General features: G+C 35.9%; 1 protein-coding gene across 1 annotated transcript in view; it reads right to left on the minus strand.

Annotated features, from left to right (window-relative positions):
* The window catches only part of Cep135 (centrosomal protein 135), a 74,694-nt gene extending 52,326 nt beyond the window's left edge, over window positions 1-22,368 (minus strand). Inside the window, exons 1-9 of the mRNA XM_026386121.1 lie at window positions 22,114-22,368; window positions 18,164-18,321; window positions 16,115-16,305; window positions 15,246-15,413; window positions 13,986-14,127; window positions 11,667-11,751; window positions 8,641-8,769; window positions 7,236-7,451; window positions 2,838-2,903 (exon numbers count right to left, since the gene is read on the minus strand). Of these exons, the coding sequence (XP_026241906.1) occupies window positions 2,838-2,903; window positions 7,236-7,451; window positions 8,641-8,769; window positions 11,667-11,751; window positions 13,986-14,127; window positions 15,246-15,413; window positions 16,115-16,305; window positions 18,164-18,276 (1,110 nt within the window). The 5' untranslated portion in view covers window positions 18,277-18,321; window positions 22,114-22,368. The remainder of the gene's footprint in view (window positions 1-2,837; window positions 2,904-7,235; window positions 7,452-8,640; window positions 8,770-11,666; window positions 11,752-13,985; window positions 14,128-15,245; window positions 15,414-16,114; window positions 16,306-18,163; window positions 18,322-22,113) is intronic.
* Window positions 22,369-22,907: the final 539 nt, after the last annotated feature.

Here is a 22,907-nt window from a genome sequence, read left to right on the forward strand (position 1 = left end):
AGAACATTTATAAAACAGCAATTTACATATATATGTGTACACATACTTTTAATTAGTTGAATACAGTTTCAACTGAATTATCAACTATAGCTATAAGTACCATACTTTTATGGTACTTATAAAACCCAATTATTATAATAATGCTCCTTTGTGGATGGTAGAATCCTTAGGTTTTATTTTCTTCCAATTTGTTTAGCATACTGTCCTTTTTCCCGCCCTAAATAATCATGTCCTTGTGCAATAAAAACTTTTAAACTTATGTTTAAAGAGGACTGTATAAGGCATACTATTCTCAGTCTACCATATCTACCATATAAATTCACAACTATGTTGGTTATTCTCTCAGCCTCATCTGCAGAACGGAATAGTAAAACCAGGACACCCAGGATTCACTGTTAAGGATCAATCTGTGGATCTGAAGCATTTTGCAGTATCCAGCACATTCACCATGCTTAATAAATGTTAGCTATTAATACCATCATTATTATCTTAAAATACATAAAACATAGCACTAATGAAAATATAAGAAAGGTCAGAAAATACAACAGCAACATTTTATCTCATCCAACACTACTGAAATTTGGGTTACAGTTGTGAGACAAGCATTATTAATCAAATACAATATTTATAGTGAGTATACAAAAAAAGAAAAAACAACAAAAATTCCTTGCCCTTATGGAGTTCATAACAAAAACGTCACTGAAACACCTACTTTACATTGATTGACACAATGGAAGAATTTTATGAGACTCAGGAGTAGACAACATTTACCAGACTAAGTTAATTCATTATTCAGTTGAATTAAAGATTTATTAAGTTGAATAAAAAAGGAAGTCACTGTGGTATATATGTCGTTCAGTTTCCATACAAAAATCAACAAGTACTTGAGTATCTACTATGTGCAGCATATACATATAGCATTATATAATGAGAAAACATGTATATCAGTATCAGTCTTTGTTTCTAATTTTAAAGGAAAGTCTTCCAATTTAACAGGCTATTAAAAAAAAAAATCTCAATCTTTTGGATGAGCACCCAATTCACACTGTATGCAAGACATTCTTTCTGCTGGTTCCAGACTGTATGCTATATCAAGTTTCTGCCATCAAGATTATTATCTTTTCCCTTAGAAGACAATCAGAAGAAGCAGTATGACTAGGAAAATAATTTGCTTATACCAAAGCTATTAAAAGAGGAATGAGTGGTTTAAAAAAAATTTTTTTTTAATGAGGGGTTAATTTCTCCCTTTTTAAGGTTTTTGATTCTCAATTTCTTCAAACTGCTCTCTTTTTAATTTTTTTATTTGTTCTTTTTAGTTATACGTTACAGTAGAATGTATTTTGATATACATACATGGAGTATAGCTTTCCATTTTTGTTGCTATATATGATGTGGTGTTATACTGGTCATGTATTCATATATGACATAGGAAAGTTATGTCTGATTCATTCTATTGTCTTTCCTAGTCCCATCCTTTTATTCCCCTTTGTCTAATCCAGTGAACTCTATTCTTCCCCCTCCTCACCAGTTTATTGTGAGTTAGCATCTGCATACAGAGAGAACATTCAGCCTTTGGGTTTTATGGAGATTGGCTTATTTTACTCAGCATAATAGTCTCCAGTTCCATCCATTTACCTGCAAATGCCATCATTTCATTCTTCTTTATGGCTGAATAATATTCCATTGTATATATGTACCACATTTTCTTTATCCATTGTCTGTTGATAGGTACCTAGATTGGCTCCACAGCTTAACTATTATAAATTGAACTGCTATAAACATTGATGTGGCTATATCACTGTAGTATGCTGATTTAAGTCCTTTGGTATAGGCTAAGCAGTGGGATAACTGGGACAAATGGTGGTTCCATTCCAAGTTTTTCAGAAATTTCCATACTGCTTTTCAAGTTGCACCAATTTTGAGTGCTTTTTAATAATAGCAAATACAACAAGTAATTATCAACTTCTGATTTAATATTAGTGAAATGATAGGTCATACAGTCGTTTCAAAGAATGTAAAATTCCTAACAGGTTTTCAAATTGGAATTTTACTTATAAACATATTATATAAAAGATTAAAGAGTTCTAAATATATAAAATTATATATCTATACAGAATATTATTCAGCTATAAAAGGAAGGAAGTACTACCATATGCTACAACATGCATAAGCCTTGAAAACATTATGTTGACAGATGCAGTGACACACACTTGTAATCTCAGAAACTCAGCAGGAGGATTTCAAGTTCAAGGTCAGCCTCATCAACTTAGACCCTGTCTCAAAATTAAGAAAATAAAAAGGGCTTAAGATATAAATATAAAATTTTTAAAAAGTGGCTCAGTAGTGGAATGACCCTGGGTTCAACCTATAGTACCACCACCAACCACCAAAAAAAAAAAAAAAAAACAAAAAACACAAAACCATTATGCTAAGTGAAAGAAGCCATATACTGTAAGGTTCCATTTATATCGAATAGTCAGAATGGACAGGTGCATGCCTGTAATCCCAGTGGCTTGGGAGGCTGAGACAGGAGGATCTTGAGTTCAAAGCCAGCCTCAGCAAAAAGTGAGGCGCTAAGAAACTCAGTAAGACCCTGTCCCTAAATAAAATACAAAATAGGGCTGAGGATGTGGCTCAGTGCTTGAGTGCCTCTGAGTTCAATCCCTGGTATACCCCAACCCCGAAAAAGAATATTGTGATATTTAAATTACATCTCAATATATATATATATATATATATATATATATATATATATATATATATATATATATATATAAAATAAAACACAAAACTTTTCTTTCTGAAAATGCTGGCAATTCAATATGACATTAACTTACCAGTTGAAGTTTTGCCATTGTTTCCTCAAGATTCCGCATTTCAGAGAGGTTTCTTTTAATCTCTTTCTAGGAATAAAAGTCTGTTAGGTAAACACTTAAAAGTCTAAGAATACTTAATTACTATGTCATAATGCAATAAGATCAAGTAATTTTTCTAGTGGTTCATGTGTTCCCCTTCACTAGTAAGATCTGAGGCTTTCACTCATTTTCAACAAAGAAGATTCTCTTTAATATTGTGGTGTCCCCAATGCTTACAGGAACCTATTTATAACATCTGAAAGAAAAGGACCACTTGAAAATCTTTTTTTCTTCTTTCATTTTTTTAGTTGTAGATGGACAAAATATCTTTACCTGTCTTTTCTATGTGGTGCTGAGGATTGAATCCAGTACCTCACGCATGTGAGGCAAGTACTATACCAGTGAGCTACAGCCCCAGCCTCCCAAATCTTTTTTTCCTGTACATTTATTTGTAGGACTTCCTTGGACCCTGGGTTTAGAACATGTCCTATGGTACTATCATTTCCTATTCTATTTGTTTTCTCTTCACATGCTTTTACCAATCTGGTTCCTCTGCTCTGCAACTGAAGAGCAGAATGCCAGGATTAAAATATTATGACCCAATATGAATCTTTTATTGAACCAAGCTATCATTTCTGAGCATTGTCAATGGGCTATGAGAAACCATGTTTGTATATTGTGTGCAGAAACACAAGATGCAAAAGGAGGTAGAAAAAGAGAGGGATGAGATATTATAGTATTGCAATGGAACTAAAGTCACAAAAGCAGAACAAAGTATAACGATAATGCACTAATAAAAACATTTTTTAAAAAATATAATTTTTTAAAAAAGGATTTTTAAAAAGCAGCAGCAAACCCAAAACTGTACTAATAATGTCCTCCTTTTTGCAAGAGGTTTTGTCAGTTGCAGTGGCACATGCCTGTAATCCCATCAAGTTAGGAGGCCAAGGCAGGAAGATCCCAAGTTCAGGACAGCCTGAGCAACTTAAAAGAGACCCTGTCTCAAAATATAAAAAGAGCTGGGGGTGTAGCACTGGTAAAGTGCTTGAATAGCATATGTGAGGTACTGGGTTCAACACTTGTAACCACAGAGGGGAAGAAAAGGAAAAATAAAATGGCTTTTGCTATCTGGGGTCTATTGAGATCTGTAAAAATTTTATTCTTTTTCTGAAAAAAAAAAAAAGCCATCGAAATTTTTGATAGGAATTGCACTGGATCTATAGATGGCTTTGGACAGTTTAAGAATATTAAGTCTTGGGGGGATGTGGCTCAAGCGGTAGCACGCCCGTCTGGCATGCGTGCGGCCCGGGTTCAATCCTCAGCACCACATGCCAACAAAGATGTTGTGTAAGCCGAGAACTGGAAAGCAGTATGGAGATTTCTTGGAAAGCTGGGAATGGAACCACCATTTGACCCAGCTATTCCCCTTCTCGGTCTATTCCCTAAAGCCCTAACAAGAGCATGCTACAGGGACACTGCTACATCAATGTTCATAGCAGCTCAATTCACGATAGCAAGACTGTGGAACCAGCCTAGATGCCCTTCAATAGATGAATGGATAAAAAAAATGTGGCATTTATATACTATGGAGTATTACTCTGCATTAAAAAATGACAAAATCATAGAATTTGGAGGGAAATGGATGGCATTAGAGCAGATTATGCTAAGTGAAGCTAGTCAATCTTTAAAAAACAAATACCAAATGACTCCTTTGATATAAGGGGAGTAAACAAGGACAGGGTAGGGACGAAGAGCTTGAGAAGAAGATTTACATTAAACAGGGATGAGAGGTGGGAGGGAAAGGGAGTGAGAAGGGAAATTGCATGGAAATGGAAGGCGATCCTCAGGGTTATACAAAATGTCATATAAGAGGAAAGGAGGGGCAAGACAAGATAATACAAATGGAAGTAATGATTTACAGTAGAAGGGGTAGAGAGAGAAAAGGGGAGGGGAGGGGAGGGGAGGGGAGGAGAGGGGGGATAGTAGAGAATAGGACAATCAGCAGAATACATCAGACACTAGAAAGGCAATATGTCAATCAATGGAAGGGAAACTGATGTGATACAGCAATTTGTATACGGGGTAAAAGCGGGAGTTCATAATCCATGTGAATCAACCATGTAATATGATGTATTAAGAACTATGTAATGTTATGAACGACCAATAAAAAAAAAAATTAAAAAAAAAAAAAAATAAAAAAAAAAAAAAATAAAAAATAAATATTAAAAAATTCTCTCTCTCTCTCTCTCTCTCTCTCTCTCCTCTCTCACTCTCTCTTAAAAAAAAAAAAAGAATATTAAGTCTTCCAATCTATGAATAATGTCTTTCAATTTATCTGTAACTTCTTTAAATTTTCAGCAGTTTTGTAGTTTTCAAGTGCTGAGTTTTTTTGATGCTATAGTAACATTTCTTAATTTCCTTTTTTGATTTCTTATTAGTGTATAAAATCATATCTTGTTTTGTTTTGTAACTTATAACCTTATTAAATTTATTATCTTTCATGTGTATGGAATCTAAAGATCTAAAGATTATGTTATCTGTAAATAGAGATTATTTTATTCTTTCTTTGCAATTTACATGCCTTTTATTTCTTTTTCTTACCACATTGCTCTGGCTAGGACATTCAGTACTATGTTGAACAGAAGGGATGAAAGTATGTATCGTAGACTTGTTTTTATTTTAAAGAAAGTTTTCAGTCTTTCAACACAGAGTCTGATGTTTATTATGGACTGTTCATAAATGGTTTTTATTATATTGAGGGAGTTTTCTTTCCAGTACATTAACTAGTGGAGGTTACATTGTATAAAATCAGTTCAGTGATATAGAGCAGTATGGTCTTCAATTATATTCCTGGCAAAAAGAGTTCCCAAGTATTATGTAAAACTCTGGTATGTACATAGTTTTAAGGATCCAATAGTTGGATACTTAATTTGCACATATAGTGCTTCTTAAAAATGAACTACCTAAGAACTTGCTTTCAGCCTCAGTATTATGTAAGTTATCCATTTTTACTTTCCCTTTCACACTCTTCCAAAGAAAGGCTTATACTTCATTTATGTCACAACGGCACACTGCTTCGGGATATTAAAAAAAAAAAAAAGTTTAGGAATACAAGATAAAAAGATTAATTAGAAGGTCTTGGGCTGGGGATGTGGCTCAAGCGGTAGCGCGCTCGCCTGGCATGCGTGCGACCCGGGTTCGATCCTCAGCACCACATACCAACAAAGATGTTGTGTCCGCCGAGAACTAAGAAAAAAATAAATAAATGTTAAAAGTCTCTCTCTCTCAATCTCTCTCTCTCTCAATCTCTCTCTCTCTCTGTCCCCCTCTCTCTCTCACTCTCTCTTTAAAAAAAAAAAAAAAAAAGAAGGTCTTGGGGAGGTCACTCAGTGGCAGAATACTTGCCTAGCAAGTGCAAGGCCCTGAGTTCAGCATTACTACCTCTACCAAAAACGAGCTGAAATGCTGAAATGTTGGGATTAGCTAAAAGCTTTAAATAAGACATATTGTCTCTCTCATTATATTTCATTAATAGATGTATTTCCAATAAACTTTTTTAAAATTTATCAACACTTGTGGTATTATGATCACTTTTACCCCCAATTATTAACATTTTTCTGAGGAAATGTTAACAGTTTGAACTTTATAGTTATAGGAAATTTTTTTAAATAAAAAATTTTAATTTGAATACTTTTTATTCCAAACAGGTATAATGGTGAATATAAAAAGATATTTAAGGGGTTGAGGTTGTGGCTCAGTGGTAGAGTGCTTGCCTGGCATGTGTGAGGCACTGGGTTTGATCCTCAGCACCAAGTAAAAATAAATAAATAAAATAAAGGTATTATCTCCATTTACGACTAAAAAAAATTTTTAAAAGCTATTTAAGCATAAAATATTAAAATAAAATTTTATGAAAATTTCAAGCAGAAAGGGTCATTTAGATTTCATTGGCTATATCTAAAATCAGACTAGAAATTTCATGCTTTGCATCTATTTTAATTTAAAAATGAAAAAAGTGAGCTATCAACTTTGAAATGCACAATGTCATACAGTTTTAAAAGACACCTTTAAATGATTCTTGAACAAAAAAATGACTAACTTCAGAGGAATCTCTCCCACTGCAGATAAAAGACAGAGATAGAAATCTTAAAGGAAAACAGGACAGAGTTTAGTTGTCTATCCCAAGACTAGAATATGCTTCAGAAAAACTCCCAACAGGCCAGAATAAATGCAATCATTTAGTGGGTATAAACAAAACTTAAGAAAATCTTAAATACAAAACAAAAATGAAAAACACAACAAAATAAACAACCTGGATAGGAACATCACTGTGTTCTAGGAGACTTCAAGAATACTTTCACAACCTAAATACATCATTACCTTTGCTTCCCCAAGTTCTTTATCAGCAGTCTCAAGTACTTCTTCTTTATGTCTTTCCAACTGCTGTGCTAACTGGTCTATTTCAGTTAATTCTTGGCAGAGTTTTTCATTTTTGTTACTTAAATTAACAACTTCAGTCGTCACTGTTTCCTTGGTTTTCATAAGCTCTTGAATATGCTTCTCCAGGTCTTTATTAGCTTGCTGAAGAAAGTCAACCTAAATTGAATGTGTAATTCATAAGGCATATGAATTGGGTAATTATGCTGAATACTGAACTTTCAAAATAATATTTCAAAAAGTTATATTTTAAGATATTGAAATTAAAACCACAGGTATTTTATATTTGTAAACTTAAATACTATTTTATTTGTAAAACTGACAATGTTTAATGAAAAAATATATATCCATTGGCTTTATTTTCATGCACAGAAGAAAAGGATAAGTAAGAAATTTGTGTGAATTTTCTTCCAACACAAGAGTTCTAAAAGCATGACAAGAATATCACAATGTGCTGTCCAATATGGAGGCCACTAGCATCTATCTTCATGTGGCTACTGAGCATTTGAAGTGTTGCTAGTCCAAACTGAGATGCACTATAAACATAAAATATACACATGATTTCCAAGTCCTGGTTTAAAAAAAAATGTAAAAAAACATTAAAAGGTGAATAAGATTTTGGGTATAATGGGTAAATATATTAGTATAATTAAAATTCGGTTTTTACCTTATAAAATCTGACTATTAGAAAATTTTAAATTGTATATTTGGCTCTTATCATATTTCAATTAGCACTGTTCCAGAGCTACTGATGATATTTCTTACTTATTTTATTTTAGTTACAGCTCAGGCAGTTCTGACACACCTAAGCTTCTAAAGTTCATGTGCCATGCCTTATGGAACTCTCTTGCTCTTCCACCCTTCAGTCAAATGCATGGCCTAAGTAGATAAAAGGTATAAATTTAATTTACATATATTAAAATCATCTTTTTTACATTATAAAAGGTATATAGTCAAAAATTTTTTAAAAATAAAAACACCATCTGCTAGAATAATCCATTACACAAAGATAAGTTTTGTTAGTATATATTAGTATATTCTTTCAGTATTTTCCCTTTCCAAACACATAGATTTTTTAAAAAGCAAATTGAAAATCAGACTTTGCCTGAAGTTCATTTTTTAAAAAATGTTTAACTTTATGGTATATCTTAATTCCTACATCATTAAATATTCCATAACAAGGTTTTTCAATAACTGCAATGTATTTCTTGATACTTTGGTTCTATCAATTTTTTTCCTACTGTAAATAATACTTCAGTGAACAACCTTATTACTTTTACAAACCCACAGACCATTAAAAACACTTAGAATTTCATATACTTACTGAAATGATCATAAGAGCCATTACCTGAATATTTAAATGAGCAATAAGCTTTTCATTGGTTTTATTTCTATTCTCCAGAGACAGGACATCAGGGGAGCGACCACCATCCAAAGTACCTGACAGTCTTTCTATTTCTCGTTCTCTTAGCTCAATCTGAAGACAGAAAGTCATACCATCATTTTTAAAAATCTAATTGTGGACCATATGAAAATTTTAAATTGCATATTTTGCTCTTATCATATTTCAATTAGACAGCACTGTTCTAGAGCTACTGATGATTTTTCTTACTTATTCTATTCTGGTTACAGCTTAGGCAGCTCTGACACACCTAAATTTCTAAAGTTCATGTGAACATTTATTAGGACATGTTCAACAATGCATATGAAATAAATATTCATATCTGTAACCACACATAAAATGCACACATGTAGAGCAAAAATAAGTAGAAAATGCCAATGTAGTCAGGTGCAGTGACATACGCCCATAACTTCAGTGAGTTGGGAAGCTGAGGCAGGAGACTCACAAGTCTGAGGACAGTCTTAACAACTTAGCAAGATCCTGTCTATAAAAAATGAAAAGAGCTGGGGGTGTAGTGTAGCTCAGTGTTAGAGCACTTCTGGGTTCAGTGTAGTGTAGCTCAGTGTTAGAGCACTTCTGGGTTCAATCGAAAGAGAGAGAGACAGACAGAGAGAGAGAGAAAGAAAGAAAGGAAGGAAGGAAGGAGGGAAGGGCCAACATAATTTTCCCAATTATTTTCATTAATTAGATTCTTCCTCATTAATTTTTGGATTTTTCCACCTCCTCTAAGATTAATCAATGCTCATATAAAAAGTAACTTGATAAAGGATTATATTCGTGTTCAAATACAAGAACTGAGACCAGTGCCCCATGGAATAAATGTAGTATGAATGAATGGAATAAATGTGAAATAAATGAATGAAAAAACACTCAGAATACTCAGTTGCTCTGAATCTCAGTATTTAAAAGGACAATAAACAAGGGTGAATTTCATTTCTATTATTCAGAAAACATAGACATAATAAAAACAAAATATTCAACATTCAATTCAATAAATAATTATTGAGCACAGAACTAGGCAAGCAAAGATATATGAAACATGGTCTCTGATTTTCAGGAACACATAGCTTTATAGGGAAAACCAGCAAGTAAACCAATATAGCTATATAGCACAGCAATGAATGAATAAAGAGGTATATAACACCAAAGTAATTAAGGGAATTAAGTAATTTATTCTGCAATGGTTAGTTTATTGGGGAAATTAGCAAAGACCTTATCAAATAAATATGTCTGAAGGTTATAAATAATGTTATAAAGAAAAGATGAGTGTTCCAGGCAATAAAATAAAAGCATAAAACAACATGGTATTTTTGAGGTAGGAGAAATGGCTCAGTATGACTGGATTATAATCTACAGTGGAACTTGTGGCTGGAGATGAGTCAAAAGAATTAAACTTTAACAGAAAGAATAACCCCCTACTCACTGTCTTTTTTTTTTTTTTGGTACTGGGGATTGAACCCAGGGACACTATACCACAGTGAGCTATAACCCCACCCCTTTTATTTATTTTTAATCTTGAAACATGGTCTTGCTAAATTACCCAGGTAGCCTTGATCTTGCAATACTCCTGCCTCAGCCTCCTGAGCAGCTGAGGTTACAAGAATGCACTACCACTCACAGATATACCTATTAAGTCTTTCAAAAGCTGGAATACAAATATTGCTAATTTTACATAAGTCCTGTGCATTACCTGACTGTGCCACCGGTGCTCCAATATTGCTAATTTTAGAGGTAAAAAATAGGAGGTTAAGACAAGCTGATATCTCAAGGAGGGCAGTATCGTAAATTTGGGAAAGAACTCAAGAACAGCAAAATGGGTGCAGAAGACTGAACCCAGGGACTTAGACATGCTAAGTAGGCATTCTACAACTGAGTTACACCTCTTTCCCCACAAAATTTGAAATGTGTGCTGAGTAAAACAAAATACACTCAAGCAAAAAGAATAGTAATAACTAATAACATATTGGCTCAACTAAGATCAATAACTATAATAAATGGTGGTTTTAATTAGAATGATCAAGCAATTTTCTCTGACCACCTCAGTCACCTCACAGAGATGTTATAGACTGCCCTGTTTATGTTCATAAAGTACCTGGATAAAAATGTAATGAAAGTGTGATGTGAACTAAAAAATAAACAATATTCAACTCATGTGCACATTTGATATTTTTAACATCTCTTCATAAAATAAAGATCTTTTGTTAATGGTAGCATGATTTCCTTTAACTCTATTTTTATCCAAGTAATCTTCAAAGTACTTTACAAACTTAACAGTTATACCAAAATATAAGTTACATCTATAATTGTATGTGTAAATCGCTTTACTCCACAACTGCAACTATTGCAGAAAATGAAAAACCCGTTATCCAAATTTAAACTTCAGGAAGAATATTAAGAAAGCTAACTTGTAATTTGGCCAAAGGATCAATAGATATAAAGTGACAAAGCTTGACATGGTTATGATTTAACTCTGCATCTATTCATTCCTCTGCTTCTTGAGTAAACTGCTTTATGAAGTACTAATGCTTGTAGAGAAAACACAAAAAATGAAGGAATACAGAAGAGTTTTCTCTAAAGAGATTTACATTCAAAATGACTATCTGTGAGAAGTAAAAAATCATAAAAATGCAATTATCAAACACAGTACACTTCAATAAAATCCCTCCTGATGGAGGAAGTACTGTGATTATAAAATTCTACTTGAGGAGACAGATGTTTCACCTAAGAGAAAAAGAAACAAACCAAATCAAAATAAAAGATGATTATTCACCTCAAATAACAACAAGGAAATGGACCAGGTGCTTTAAAGCCATCTAAGTAATTTCAGCTATTAACTCTATTAAAACAAACTAATGGAAAAGATAAAGACTATATAAAAATTCAGTATCAGTAATATCAAGTATAACTGAATTCTAGTGATGATCATAGCATATTCATTTCAATCCCAAATATGTAAGTAATGAAAATCCTACCTGCTTGCTGTAATCTTTTATGCCATTTTCCATCATTGCTAACTTTTCTTGTAGATGGTGGACTTCCTGCTGAAGCTCTTGAATCCTGAAACATATTAGTAACTAATGTCAATATACGTACACTTTTGTTAAGAAAAGACAAAATAAAAAGATATGAAAACAGAAGGGGCTCTTTAAAAAGTTCTGTACTCTGCTTCTCAGTGAGGGATAAAGTGCCAAAGGGTCCCAAAGTCTCAACATAATGTAGTATATCATCTTTGAGGGTTTTGTAAGAATAGATTTTAAGAATCCGTAAATAACTGGAAATCTAGATATATTATGCAATAAAACTCCTCACTACTGCATTTTGATCCTTAGGACAACTATTTATTCTTAGATTCAGAAAACTAGGAGTCTGGTTCAAAATTCTCAACATCATTAATTGAGATAAGAGACTAAAATGTATTTTATGACCCTAACTGTGTATTGTCTAATGAACTGCTCTACTATCTTGGGAGAAGGAAAATATTGAGAAAATTGCAATTTTACAAGTGACTATACAGCAAAATACCTATACTCTTTCTTAACTTATAAATTCTAACTGAATCAAGATTTTGTCCAACATACCTGAATTCTACAAATACCCAAATGTATTTATACTATCTCAACATGATATAACCAACTTTTGTATTGGAAAGAAAAAGATTGAAGTCAGGTCTGCTTTAAGAGAGATTTTCCATGAGGTAAATTAAGTGAGGTTGGATATAGCCCCACCCTACACGCAAACTTTCTTATTAATCTAATTCAGGAGAAGACTATGTATACAAATGCATACATACATACAAATGCATGAATGACTGGATACAAACAAAATGTGTGTGTGCAAACTATAGTGAACATGCCATCAAAGAGATTCATATCACCTATACAATCCAAATAATTCTTCAAATAATACTAACACATTGTCTGAGAAGTCTTAGATTACAACAGAAGAACAAAACACAAAGTATTTCACAGTTAAAGTAACTATGTATGCACAGTTGGGTAGGATGGCTCACGCTTGCAATTTCAGCTATTCAGGAAGTTGAAGCAGGAGGATTGCACATTCAAGGCGATCTTGGGTGACTTAGCAAGACCCTATCTCGAAATGAAATAAAAAGGGTTGGGGATATAACTCAAAAGCACAGCACTTGCCTAGCATGTGCAAGGTCTTGGATTTGATCCCCAATATGGGGGATGGAGGTGTGGAGGAGCGGGGTGGTGAGTACATAATATTATATGAGAATAACCAAGTAAAGAGATCCTAATCAGTATCTCAACCAATGCTCTTTTCAAAATTATTATATTAAGATTAATAAACTAGAAAAACTTCCCCAAAAATCTCTGCATAAAATACAAAATAAAGTTTATGCACTATTGCCATTAGTGTATCCCATAGTTTGAAATTTTTCTCCAGTTATCACCATAGTGTGAAGTTACCAGTGCTGTTTGCTTTCTCCTTTGAACCCCTTATAATTTTCTTAATAACATTTCATGCATTTCCTCTTGTCCCATCTCCACTACTGACTTCAAGCTTCTCAAAAGCAGTAGCAGTACTTTATTCGTCTGTACATCCTCAAAACACTTAACACAGTGCCTTGCCCAGGAGGCTTAACACATTTTTTTTAATGTTATTATGTTTTTTAGACCTTTATTTATTTATTTATTTAAATGTAGTTCTGAGGATCAAATGCAGTGACTTACACATGCTAAGCAAGTGCTCTACCACTGAGCTAAAACCCCAGCTCCACTTAATACATTTCCAATTAAAAGAAATTTATATGATTCCACTTTAAAAGAATACAAACACAGAGCCAGAGAAATCCTAAGAATTTCAAATCCAGTCATAAATCTATCCAATTGGCATTTGATATAAATGTGAATAAAGATTCCCGTAAAAGATAACTTAGAGATTAAACTAATGTGTAAGCAACTCTTCTGAAATAGGTTCTTGTTAACACAAAATTATTTCAAAGCATGTATGGACAGAAACCCCAGATTCATGATCTATTTGAAATCAAAGTTCCAAAACAAACAAAAACATTTTATTTTTATTCAGAAGGTATTCATTGAGTGCCTGTGCAAAGTTCTGTACTAGTTACAGGGGATACAACAGTTAACAAGACAAGTCTTCCTACCAAGAAACTTACAGTTAACCCAGTGATCAATAAAGCCAACAAAAAGCTATTATTATTATTGTTTTGGGTGCTGGGGATTGAATCCAGGGCTTTGCCCATGCTAAGCACTCACGCTACCATTAAGCTTCACCCTCAGCCCCCAACAGAGAATAATTTAATGCACCTATTATCAGCCACTTCCAGGAGGTCTGCAATGTAAGGGTCATCTGGCTGTGGAACTGGATAACCACTAACTTCAGAAGGAGGGACTGGTTCATCTATTTGCATACGCTGGCGCCTGAAAGCAATGCTTCTTTTCTTGCCACCTAAAAAATAAAACCCAAATGAGTGTCTTAAAAATTAAAGGGAAACAAAATAAAACACCATCTAAGAATTAAATACTTCAGCTGGGCATGGTGGTGCACACCTGTAATCCCAGCAGCTCAGGAGGCTGAGGCAGGAGGATTTCAAGTTCAAAGCCAGCCTTAGCAACAGAGGTGATAAGCAACTCAGTGAGACCCTATCTCTAAATAAAATACAAAAAAGGGTTGGGGATGTGGCTCAGTGGTTGAGTGCCCCCCAAGTTCAATCCCTGGCACACCTCGCCCCATTAAATATTCCAGGATAGCTTCTGTTATAAAGTTTATCTAATTCTTTTTACCTTTGTGTTGTTGTTGTTAATAGAAATTGAACCCAGAAGCCCTCTACCACTGGACTATATCCCCAGACCCTTTTATTCCTCTTCATTTTTTGAGACAAGGTCTCACAAAATTGCTGTGGCTGGCCTCCAACTTGGAATCCTGTCTCAGTCTCTCAAGTCAACAGGATTACAGGCATTTGCTACCATGCCAGGCTCACGTTACATATTGATCAAATGTTTTATGCCTTATATGTGAACACCCACCCTGCTCTTTAAACAATGTATTCCTAAAACCTCAGCAAGACATGGATGTAAAACTAATTTTATATGCCTGCATGTTTGGCATATACACCCAGATTTAATTTGTTCCTCAGCCAGATGGGGATTAGCCTTTGGCAAAATTTGAAACTCAGTGTGTCCTGTAGTGTTTGCTATTATGAAATCAAGAAATCATCAGGAATAGAAAACTGCCATATGAGGGGCTTAAGACAGTGAGAACTAAGATACACATACTGATTAAGTAATGTCAAAAGAGCAGGTAACAGAATTTTTAAACAGAAAAATTAGAATATGATGGGATATCACCTATAACATAAAGTCATGCTATAACCTGAATTAGTAGAAAATATTTTCAAAATTATTAACAGAAAGATCCATCTTGTCTCGGTCTAAAGCACATGAATAATTTACTTTTTAAGCATTTGGCCCAGATCAGAACTGATTCTCATGAAGATCAAACATAAACCACACTTTTGTCTTCATTAGAATTCTAACAAATTTTGTTTGGGGAAGGAATAAGCTTACCCGGAGTTTGTACTACAGCATGCAAATTCTTTTCTTGAAGTTGCTGAATTTTTTCATTCTTAGCTTTGCTTTCTTTCTCCAAAAGTCTGAGTTTATGAACATATTGGTTATTTAGAAATTTCAGATCAGCGGTTTCACGTGCACACTTTTTCAAAGTAGTTTTCAACTCTTAAAATGAAAAAGATTCAAAGACTATTTTAAAGATCAAAAAATCTACTGTCCTTCCATTTCATAAGACACAAAAAGTCAAATCAATTTAAAAAGCTTCACCCAAGTCTTGTAAAAACTTTGTAGCCTATCACTCTTTCTACCATTGAATAAAACAAATAACTCACTAAACACAAAAAGAAATTATACTTTTCTACTGCTGAAGATGCCTAATGTATACAATGGTTTTTGACCTACTAAATTGGGTAAGAAGCAAAAAACTATTAATTCATGTCCGGTATTAGGACTTTCTACCAAACGTAAGAATTATAATAAGATATCCATATAATTATATTCTGCCTAGTACCTTTAAATCATCCTGTTCTATCTACTTCCCAGATCAAAAATTACTAGACAGAGCAATCCATGGTTTTCACCTTACTTTACTATAAAAAGGGAAAAACAAAAATTGTTTCAAGAGCATGTCCTCATTTCTAGCATTTTAATTCTAAAACTTTAATCCACATATAATACAGCTATAAATACACATTTATTTTCCTTCTCAGGAACTCTTTAATATACCCTATTGTATTTAAGGAGTTGTTAGTAAGACTACTCTCTTTTCTAAACAACCAGTTTTAAAATTAGAGTTTAGCCTTTTCAACACATAAAACTGAAAGGGCAAAACCATTATTTTAAAACATTACCAAATTTTCACTTACCTTTAATGTGTTGGTCTGAGTACTCTCTCTGTTTCATTAATTCCAGGTATAATTCATTATTTTCCCTACTCAATCTTGCATTTTCAAGTTTATAGGGTTCCAATACAAAATCAAAATTGGCACTTTCCTTTTCAGCTTTCACAGTAGATAATTTTGATTGTCGAAGGCTTTCTGTTGTATGAACTAAGTCACTAAAATTAAGGAACAGAACCCATAAATACAAGAAACATTTCATTAAACTTCTAATAACTTGAAATACATTTCTAAAAAGGCTTGAATGTATGTATATCTTAAATTATATCAAACTTCAAAAAAGAAGCTGAGCATAGAGGATGTATCTATAATCCTAGCAACTTTGGGACAATTTAGCAAGACCCTGTCTTAAAATATTTTTCTTAAAAAGGGCTGGGTATGTAGTTCAGTGGTAGAGAGCTTAAATGCAAAGCCCTTTCAATATCTCAAAAAAATTGATTAATTAATTTAAAAAGTAGAAAAGAACACTCAAAATTTCTCAAAATAAGATTATTATAAGTTATGAAATATATACACATTGAATCATCTTTGAATCTCCCCTCTTGCTTATCTCCTCCAAGTCTGTGGAATCTGTGATTTGTTTTCACTGAGCAAGTATTTATTGTTTGCTGTCTGTTAAACACCAGGAACACAACAAATAAGAATTAGTTCCTTATTTCTGAGAACTCTCAGACCAGCGGAAAATCCACCCAGGAAATATTTATTGAGGAAAAAACATAAAAAAGTCCTCACACCTGTGAAGCTTTTATTCTACAGAGTCTGTCAAAAAGACATACTAGTATATTACAAACTCAACAAATATTTTGGTGCCTATATGTTCAACCTGATACAGGAGTGACAAAATCAGTCTTTGGTCTCATGAAAGTGGAATTCTAAACGAAGGTTAAAAAAAAATTGCAATAATGCACAGTTAAGATAACATGTAACCTAAGTAAAAGAGACCTATGGGAGGGCTGGGGTTGTGGCTTGGTGGTAGAACACTAGCCTAGCACACATGAGGCACTGGGATCGATCCTCAGCACCACATAAAAATGAAATTAAGATATTGTGTCTACCTACAACTAAAAAATAAATATTTAAAAAAACAAGGAGACCTTTGGGATACTAAAACTTAAAAGCTAAGCAGGCACAGGGCAAGGAACAGAGAGGAGAAAAGATGTTCCTAGGCAGATGAACAGTATACAGAGAGACCAAGGGTAAGAGATTAAGGGGAGTTTCAAGTGATTCAACACAGGGAGACGAAGTTGTGGAAAAAGCAGGGATTAGATCATGAAAGGTTGGGAGGTCATGTGAAAGGCCACAAAATATCTTTAATCCATTCTTTTCACCATCATGATTGGTAGTCCTACTATAAAATCCTTCCCTGTTCCAGTCCAAAACCATTCTAATATAGCTCTTGTAGAAAGGGGGAGGGGATCCTTTCAATGAAGATAAGAACCTTTGAGTTAAGGTAAGAGGTAATAGTAATAACCACATATTAGAGAACATAATAACAACTTATTAGAGAGCCTTAATTAAAATAATAGTAATTAAAGATCAGTGAAGTAGACATAGAACTTAAGAAAGAGAAAGTTAGGCTAGGAATATAGCTTGCTTAGCACATGTAGAGGCTCTGGGTTCAGTCCCAGCACTGAAAAGGACAAGACAGAGAGAGAGAAGGAAAGAAAGGGAAGTATCTCCAAGAATATAAAAAACTATTCACAAAAAAAATCCTCAGTAATATCACTCTCAACAGTAATAGGATGAGTAGTGACCCCTACACTTTGCACACTTTGCAGTGTGGAGGCCCTGCACTGAGAACAGACAAATTAGGACATAAGGAAGAACAGATGATTTAAGCACTTTTCAAGAAGTTTTTGCTGGGTGCAATGGCACACGCCTATTACCCCAGCAGCTGGGGTGGCTGAGGCAGGAGATCTCAAGCTCAAAGCAAGCCTCAGCAACTTGACAGGACCCTAAGTAACTTAGAAGTAGATTCAGGATCACATATGCTTAGAACTGTATTTTTATCTTTACCTGAAAAGTTTTTCCACCAATGGTAAACACTCCAATGTCAGAGTCTGGCGGTATCCCAACTGATCCAATCTTTTTCTAATATTAATATACTTTCTTTCTGCAGTTGTAGTCATCTTGTCTTCCAAAACCAGTTTTATTCACTTCTAAAAGTTAAAGTTCTAAAAACAAAAGAATGAAATGTCATTATACTGTTACAGCTACTGTTGTCATTTCACAATAAGAAGATTCAATCTGGCATGACAGTGCATGCCTATAACCCTCGTTACTTTGGAGGTTGGGCCAGAAGGATTGAAAATTCCAGGCCAGACTCCACAGTTTAGGGAGACTCCATCCAAAAAGTAAAACAGCTGAGATACAGTTCAGTGGTAGAGTGACTGCCCAGCATGCCCAGGGTTCAATTCCCAGTACTGCAGGAAGAAAAGGAAAAAGAAAAGAAAAAGCTGAGAACAGTGGCACCCATCTGGAATCCCAGAGACTCAATCCCAGTGACTGGGAAGGCTGAGGCAGGAGGATTTCAAGTTCAAGGCAAGGTGAGCAACTTAGGGAGACCATGTCTCAAATAAAAAGGGGTTGGGATGTAGCTCAGTGGTAGAGTGCTCCTGAGTTCAATACAACAACAAAATTTAATATGAAACAATTATTTTTTTGTTTCTCTTCAGACAGGCAGTCTTCTGGAATATTCAGATTGACTTAAATTCAACACATGATCTCATCCATGTAGCTGCATTAAAACATGAATCTCTCCATAAACATAAATATCAAAACTAAAACAATAAAGATTCTAAAAGAAAACAAAAAAGATTTTTCAGAGCCTGAGGTAGGCAAAGAATTTTTAGAAGGAACTCTTAAGAGCACTAAACAAAAGAAAAATTTCATCAAAATTAAAAACATCTGGGGCTGGGGATGTGGCTCAAGCGGTAGTGCGCTCACCAGGCATGCATGCGGCCCAGGTTCGATCCTCAGCACCACATACAAACAAAGATGTTGTGTCTGCCGAAAACTAAAAAATAAATATTAAAAAAAAATTCTCTCTCTCTTAAAATAAAAAGAATAGAAGCTTAATATTTAAAAAAAAATTAAAAACATCTGCTCATCAAAATATTCTATTAAGGAAAAAGGAAAACCAAAGAGCACTAGAAAATATTCACAATATCTGAGACATATATGGAATGTAAAATGAACTCTTATAACTCAATAATAAGATAAATAGCTCAGTAAGAAAATTTATTTGGGCTAAAACTAAAATTTCATTGTGCTAAAGATTTGAATGAGCACTATGAAAAAGGTATCTAAAGAGGAATATCATATGAAAAGGTACTTAACATTAGTCATCAGGGAAATAAAAATTAAAAACATAATGAGGTTCAACTTTTTTTATTTTTTAGTTGTAGTTGGACACAATACCTTTATTTTATTTATTTATTTTTATGTGATGCTGAGAATTGAACCCAGGGTGAGCACTCTCCCGCTAAGCCACAACCCCAGCCCATGAGGTGCAATTTTACCCATATTAGCAATAGCTAAAATTAAAAGAATGGACAATAAGCCAGGTACAGTGGCACACACCTGTAATCCTAGCAGCTCAGGAGGCTGAGGCAGGAGGATCACAAGTTGAAAGCCAGCCTCAGCAACGTCGAGGTGCTAACTAACTCAGTGAGACCCTGTCTCTCTAAATAAAATACAAAAAATGGCTGGGGATGTGGTTCAGTGGTCAAGTGCCCGAGTTCAATCCCAGTACCAAAAAAGAAAAAAAAGAATGGACAATATCCAACGTTAGCAAAGATTTGAAGCAAGAAAAAGCCTCACACACTGCTGACAGGAGTAAAAAAATCACCTTGGAAAACAGCATGCCAGTTTCTTATAAAGGTATACTTCTAGCTATAACCAGGTAATTCTTCTCCTAGGTATTTACATTAAAAAAAAAAGCAAACATCCATAAAGACTACAAGAAAATTGAAAAATGAATATAATAACAGTTTTATTTATAATAGCCCCAAACTGGAAAAACAGCTAAACATTCATCAACAGTTGAAGAAACAAACTATGATATCTTTATACAATGTAATATTTCTGTTTCAGGGATAAAATGAAGGAATTACTGATACACATCCACTATATGGATTCTCAAAAATACTCGAACTGAGCTGGACAAGATGGTGTATGCCTATAAACCCAGTGGTTTGGGAGGCTCTCAAATTCAAAGGGGGGTGGGGGCGGCGCTGGGGTTATATTATAGCTCAGTAGTAGAGCCTTGTCTAATATGTGAGGCACTGGTTCAATTCTCAGCACCACATAAAAATAAATAAAATAAAAGTCCATCAACAACAACAAAAAGCCAAGCCTCAACAACAGCGAGGTGCTAAGCAACTCAGTGAAACCCTGTCTCTAAATTAAAATATACAAAATAGGGCTGGGGATGTGGCTCAGTGGCCAAGTGCCCCTGATTTCAATCTCCCAGTAGTCCCCACCCCCCAAAAAGTTTATTTTGAACAGAAAAAGCCAAATACATTAAGTCCAAAAACAGGTAAAATTAAACTATAGGGATAGAAATTTCAGCAGTTGCCCAGGGAGGTGACTGGAAAGATTAAGAACTTTCTCAGGTGATAAAAATACTGTTGAGTGGAGTAAGTGGTTACACAGGTGTATAGATTTATGGAAGCTTTTCAAATGTACAAGTAAGGGCTGGGTACACTGCACTTGGGTTCAATCCTCAGTGTGTGTATTGGGTGGCTGAGTATATAAATTTCATTTCAACTTTTCTTTCTTTATTTTTGGTACCAGGGATTGAACCACTGAGCCACATCCCCAGCCCTTGAAATGGTCTTGCTAAGTAAGTTAGGCCTCAACACTAAGTTGTTGAGGCTAGCTTTGAACTTGAGATCCTCCTGCCTTAGCTTCCTGGGATTTTAGGCGCATGCCACCACCCGGGCTCAATTTCTTCTTAATGACACACACATAAGTACCTCTGCACACGTTTTTATACTGGTCTTCTAAAATATTTATGAATACATTCTTTACCAATCTGCCCTAAAATGGAGTTATCCAAAGTTCCTTTCTTTAGAAACTTGGCTTTTTTCTAAATTTTGCCAGCTAAATGTAGTCAAAATATTCACATTTCTAAACCAAACAAAAATTTTGTTTTCATCTATGTTGTTATTCACAATTTGTAAAATGTGGACACATGTGAATACATGTAAAATTTGATCCTCAAAACAATCCTGTGAGAAACAAATGCCCAATATTTGTCCTTCAAGATGAAGAAAGGTTCAAGAAAGTAACTGTTTCCCAAACCATGGGCCCACAAAGTAGGTAAACAGTCTCTGGATGCTAGGTCCCCTGAGTCCTTCTAGCACTTTGGTTTCTGTATTTTCAAATCCCTTCTAAATTACTACCTCTCCTTTGTTACTCCTTTCTATAAATCTCTCGTGGCACTTGGTAGCGTCATCTCTGAGAGCTTTGCAATGCACTTTCTAGGTTCCTTCCACAAAGAGAGACTTAACTGATTGATGCAGGAGGGTGTTTTCTGGAACGTCCTGAACACATCAGAAATAAACCTGACAAACCCAGGCGGCTACCATACAAGCATTTCCCCCTTGTTAGCTACCAACTCTGGCTGCCCAGAAATAATTCCTCTTTACACCCGGCTTCGGGGAGAAGAATAAGAGGGAATGAGAACAAAACATATATATTTTAAAAATCATGCCCGAGGCCACAAGACAGATTCCCATCCTCCCAAAAAGGGCAAGGGCTGTGGTCATCCCATAGATCCCTCCTAAAAACACAAAGTTTCTAGCAAAACATCAAAGGGTGGCTTGGGGGACCCCACACGCAGACACGCCCAGAGCATCATCTGCTAACCCTGGAGGGTGGGGCTTCATATTTTTACACTTGTGTATGAAGAAACAATCCCGCCCAACAAAAGCGGCCACAGAACCCGTGCACCGAGGTACCTCGGAGTCCCCCGCTACTGAACTCGAGCGGAGACCGGGTGTTTTCCAAGGCGCTGGGCACCGGCGCTCGGGGAGCTGTTTTCACCAACAGCATGTCGGCCTCCTACCCTGGGAGGGCTTTGTAATTTAAATCTACCCATCAACCAAGCCCGCCCGCACGGCCTACGCCGACGCCCCAGCGGCGGGCTGGGTCAAGCTCCCGGCCGAGCTCGGGTTTGCAGCTTGGCGGTCCGGTGCGGACGGAAGCGGGGCGGTGGGACGGTGTCCGCGCCCCTCCCGCCCAACCCGGGCCCACGTCCTCCCAACCGCGCGGCCTCCGGCGGCGTCCAGGCCCGGCCCGCGGGGACGACCCGGAAGGCGACGACGAAGGCGCCGCCGCCGGCCCCGCCCGGCCCTCCGCCCCCCAGGCCCGCCTCACCCTCAGCTCCGGCCTCCGCGTCCTCCACCTGCGGCCGCATCTCCTTCTTCACTCGTCTCCCTCGCTGGCTCCTTCCGCTCGGGCCACCGGCTCCAGCGTTAGAGCAGTTTGAAAATGGCGCGGAGAGACGGTCGAAGCCCTCACGGAGGAGGCGCCACGGTTGCCCAGGTAACGGGAGCGGCGGGCGCGCGCGCCCGGTGGCGATGGCGGCGCTGGACCCCGGTGCCCGGAAACGCAACGGCCCGGACGGCGCGGGGCCACGGCGCCCCCTAGCGGACGGCGCCCGCGCAGACCAACCCTGACTTCCGCTGGGCCCGAGTTGACGTTCTCCGGTCTGCGGATTGGGCACCTGGGCACCGGGTGAAAAGGCACCCAG

The sequence above is a fragment of the Urocitellus parryii genome, chromosome 10 (genome assembly GCF_045843805.1).
Source record: "Urocitellus parryii isolate mUroPar1 chromosome 10, mUroPar1.hap1, whole genome shotgun sequence".
In the NCBI taxonomy this organism is placed as follows: Eukaryota; Metazoa; Chordata; class Mammalia; order Rodentia; family Sciuridae; genus Urocitellus; species Urocitellus parryii.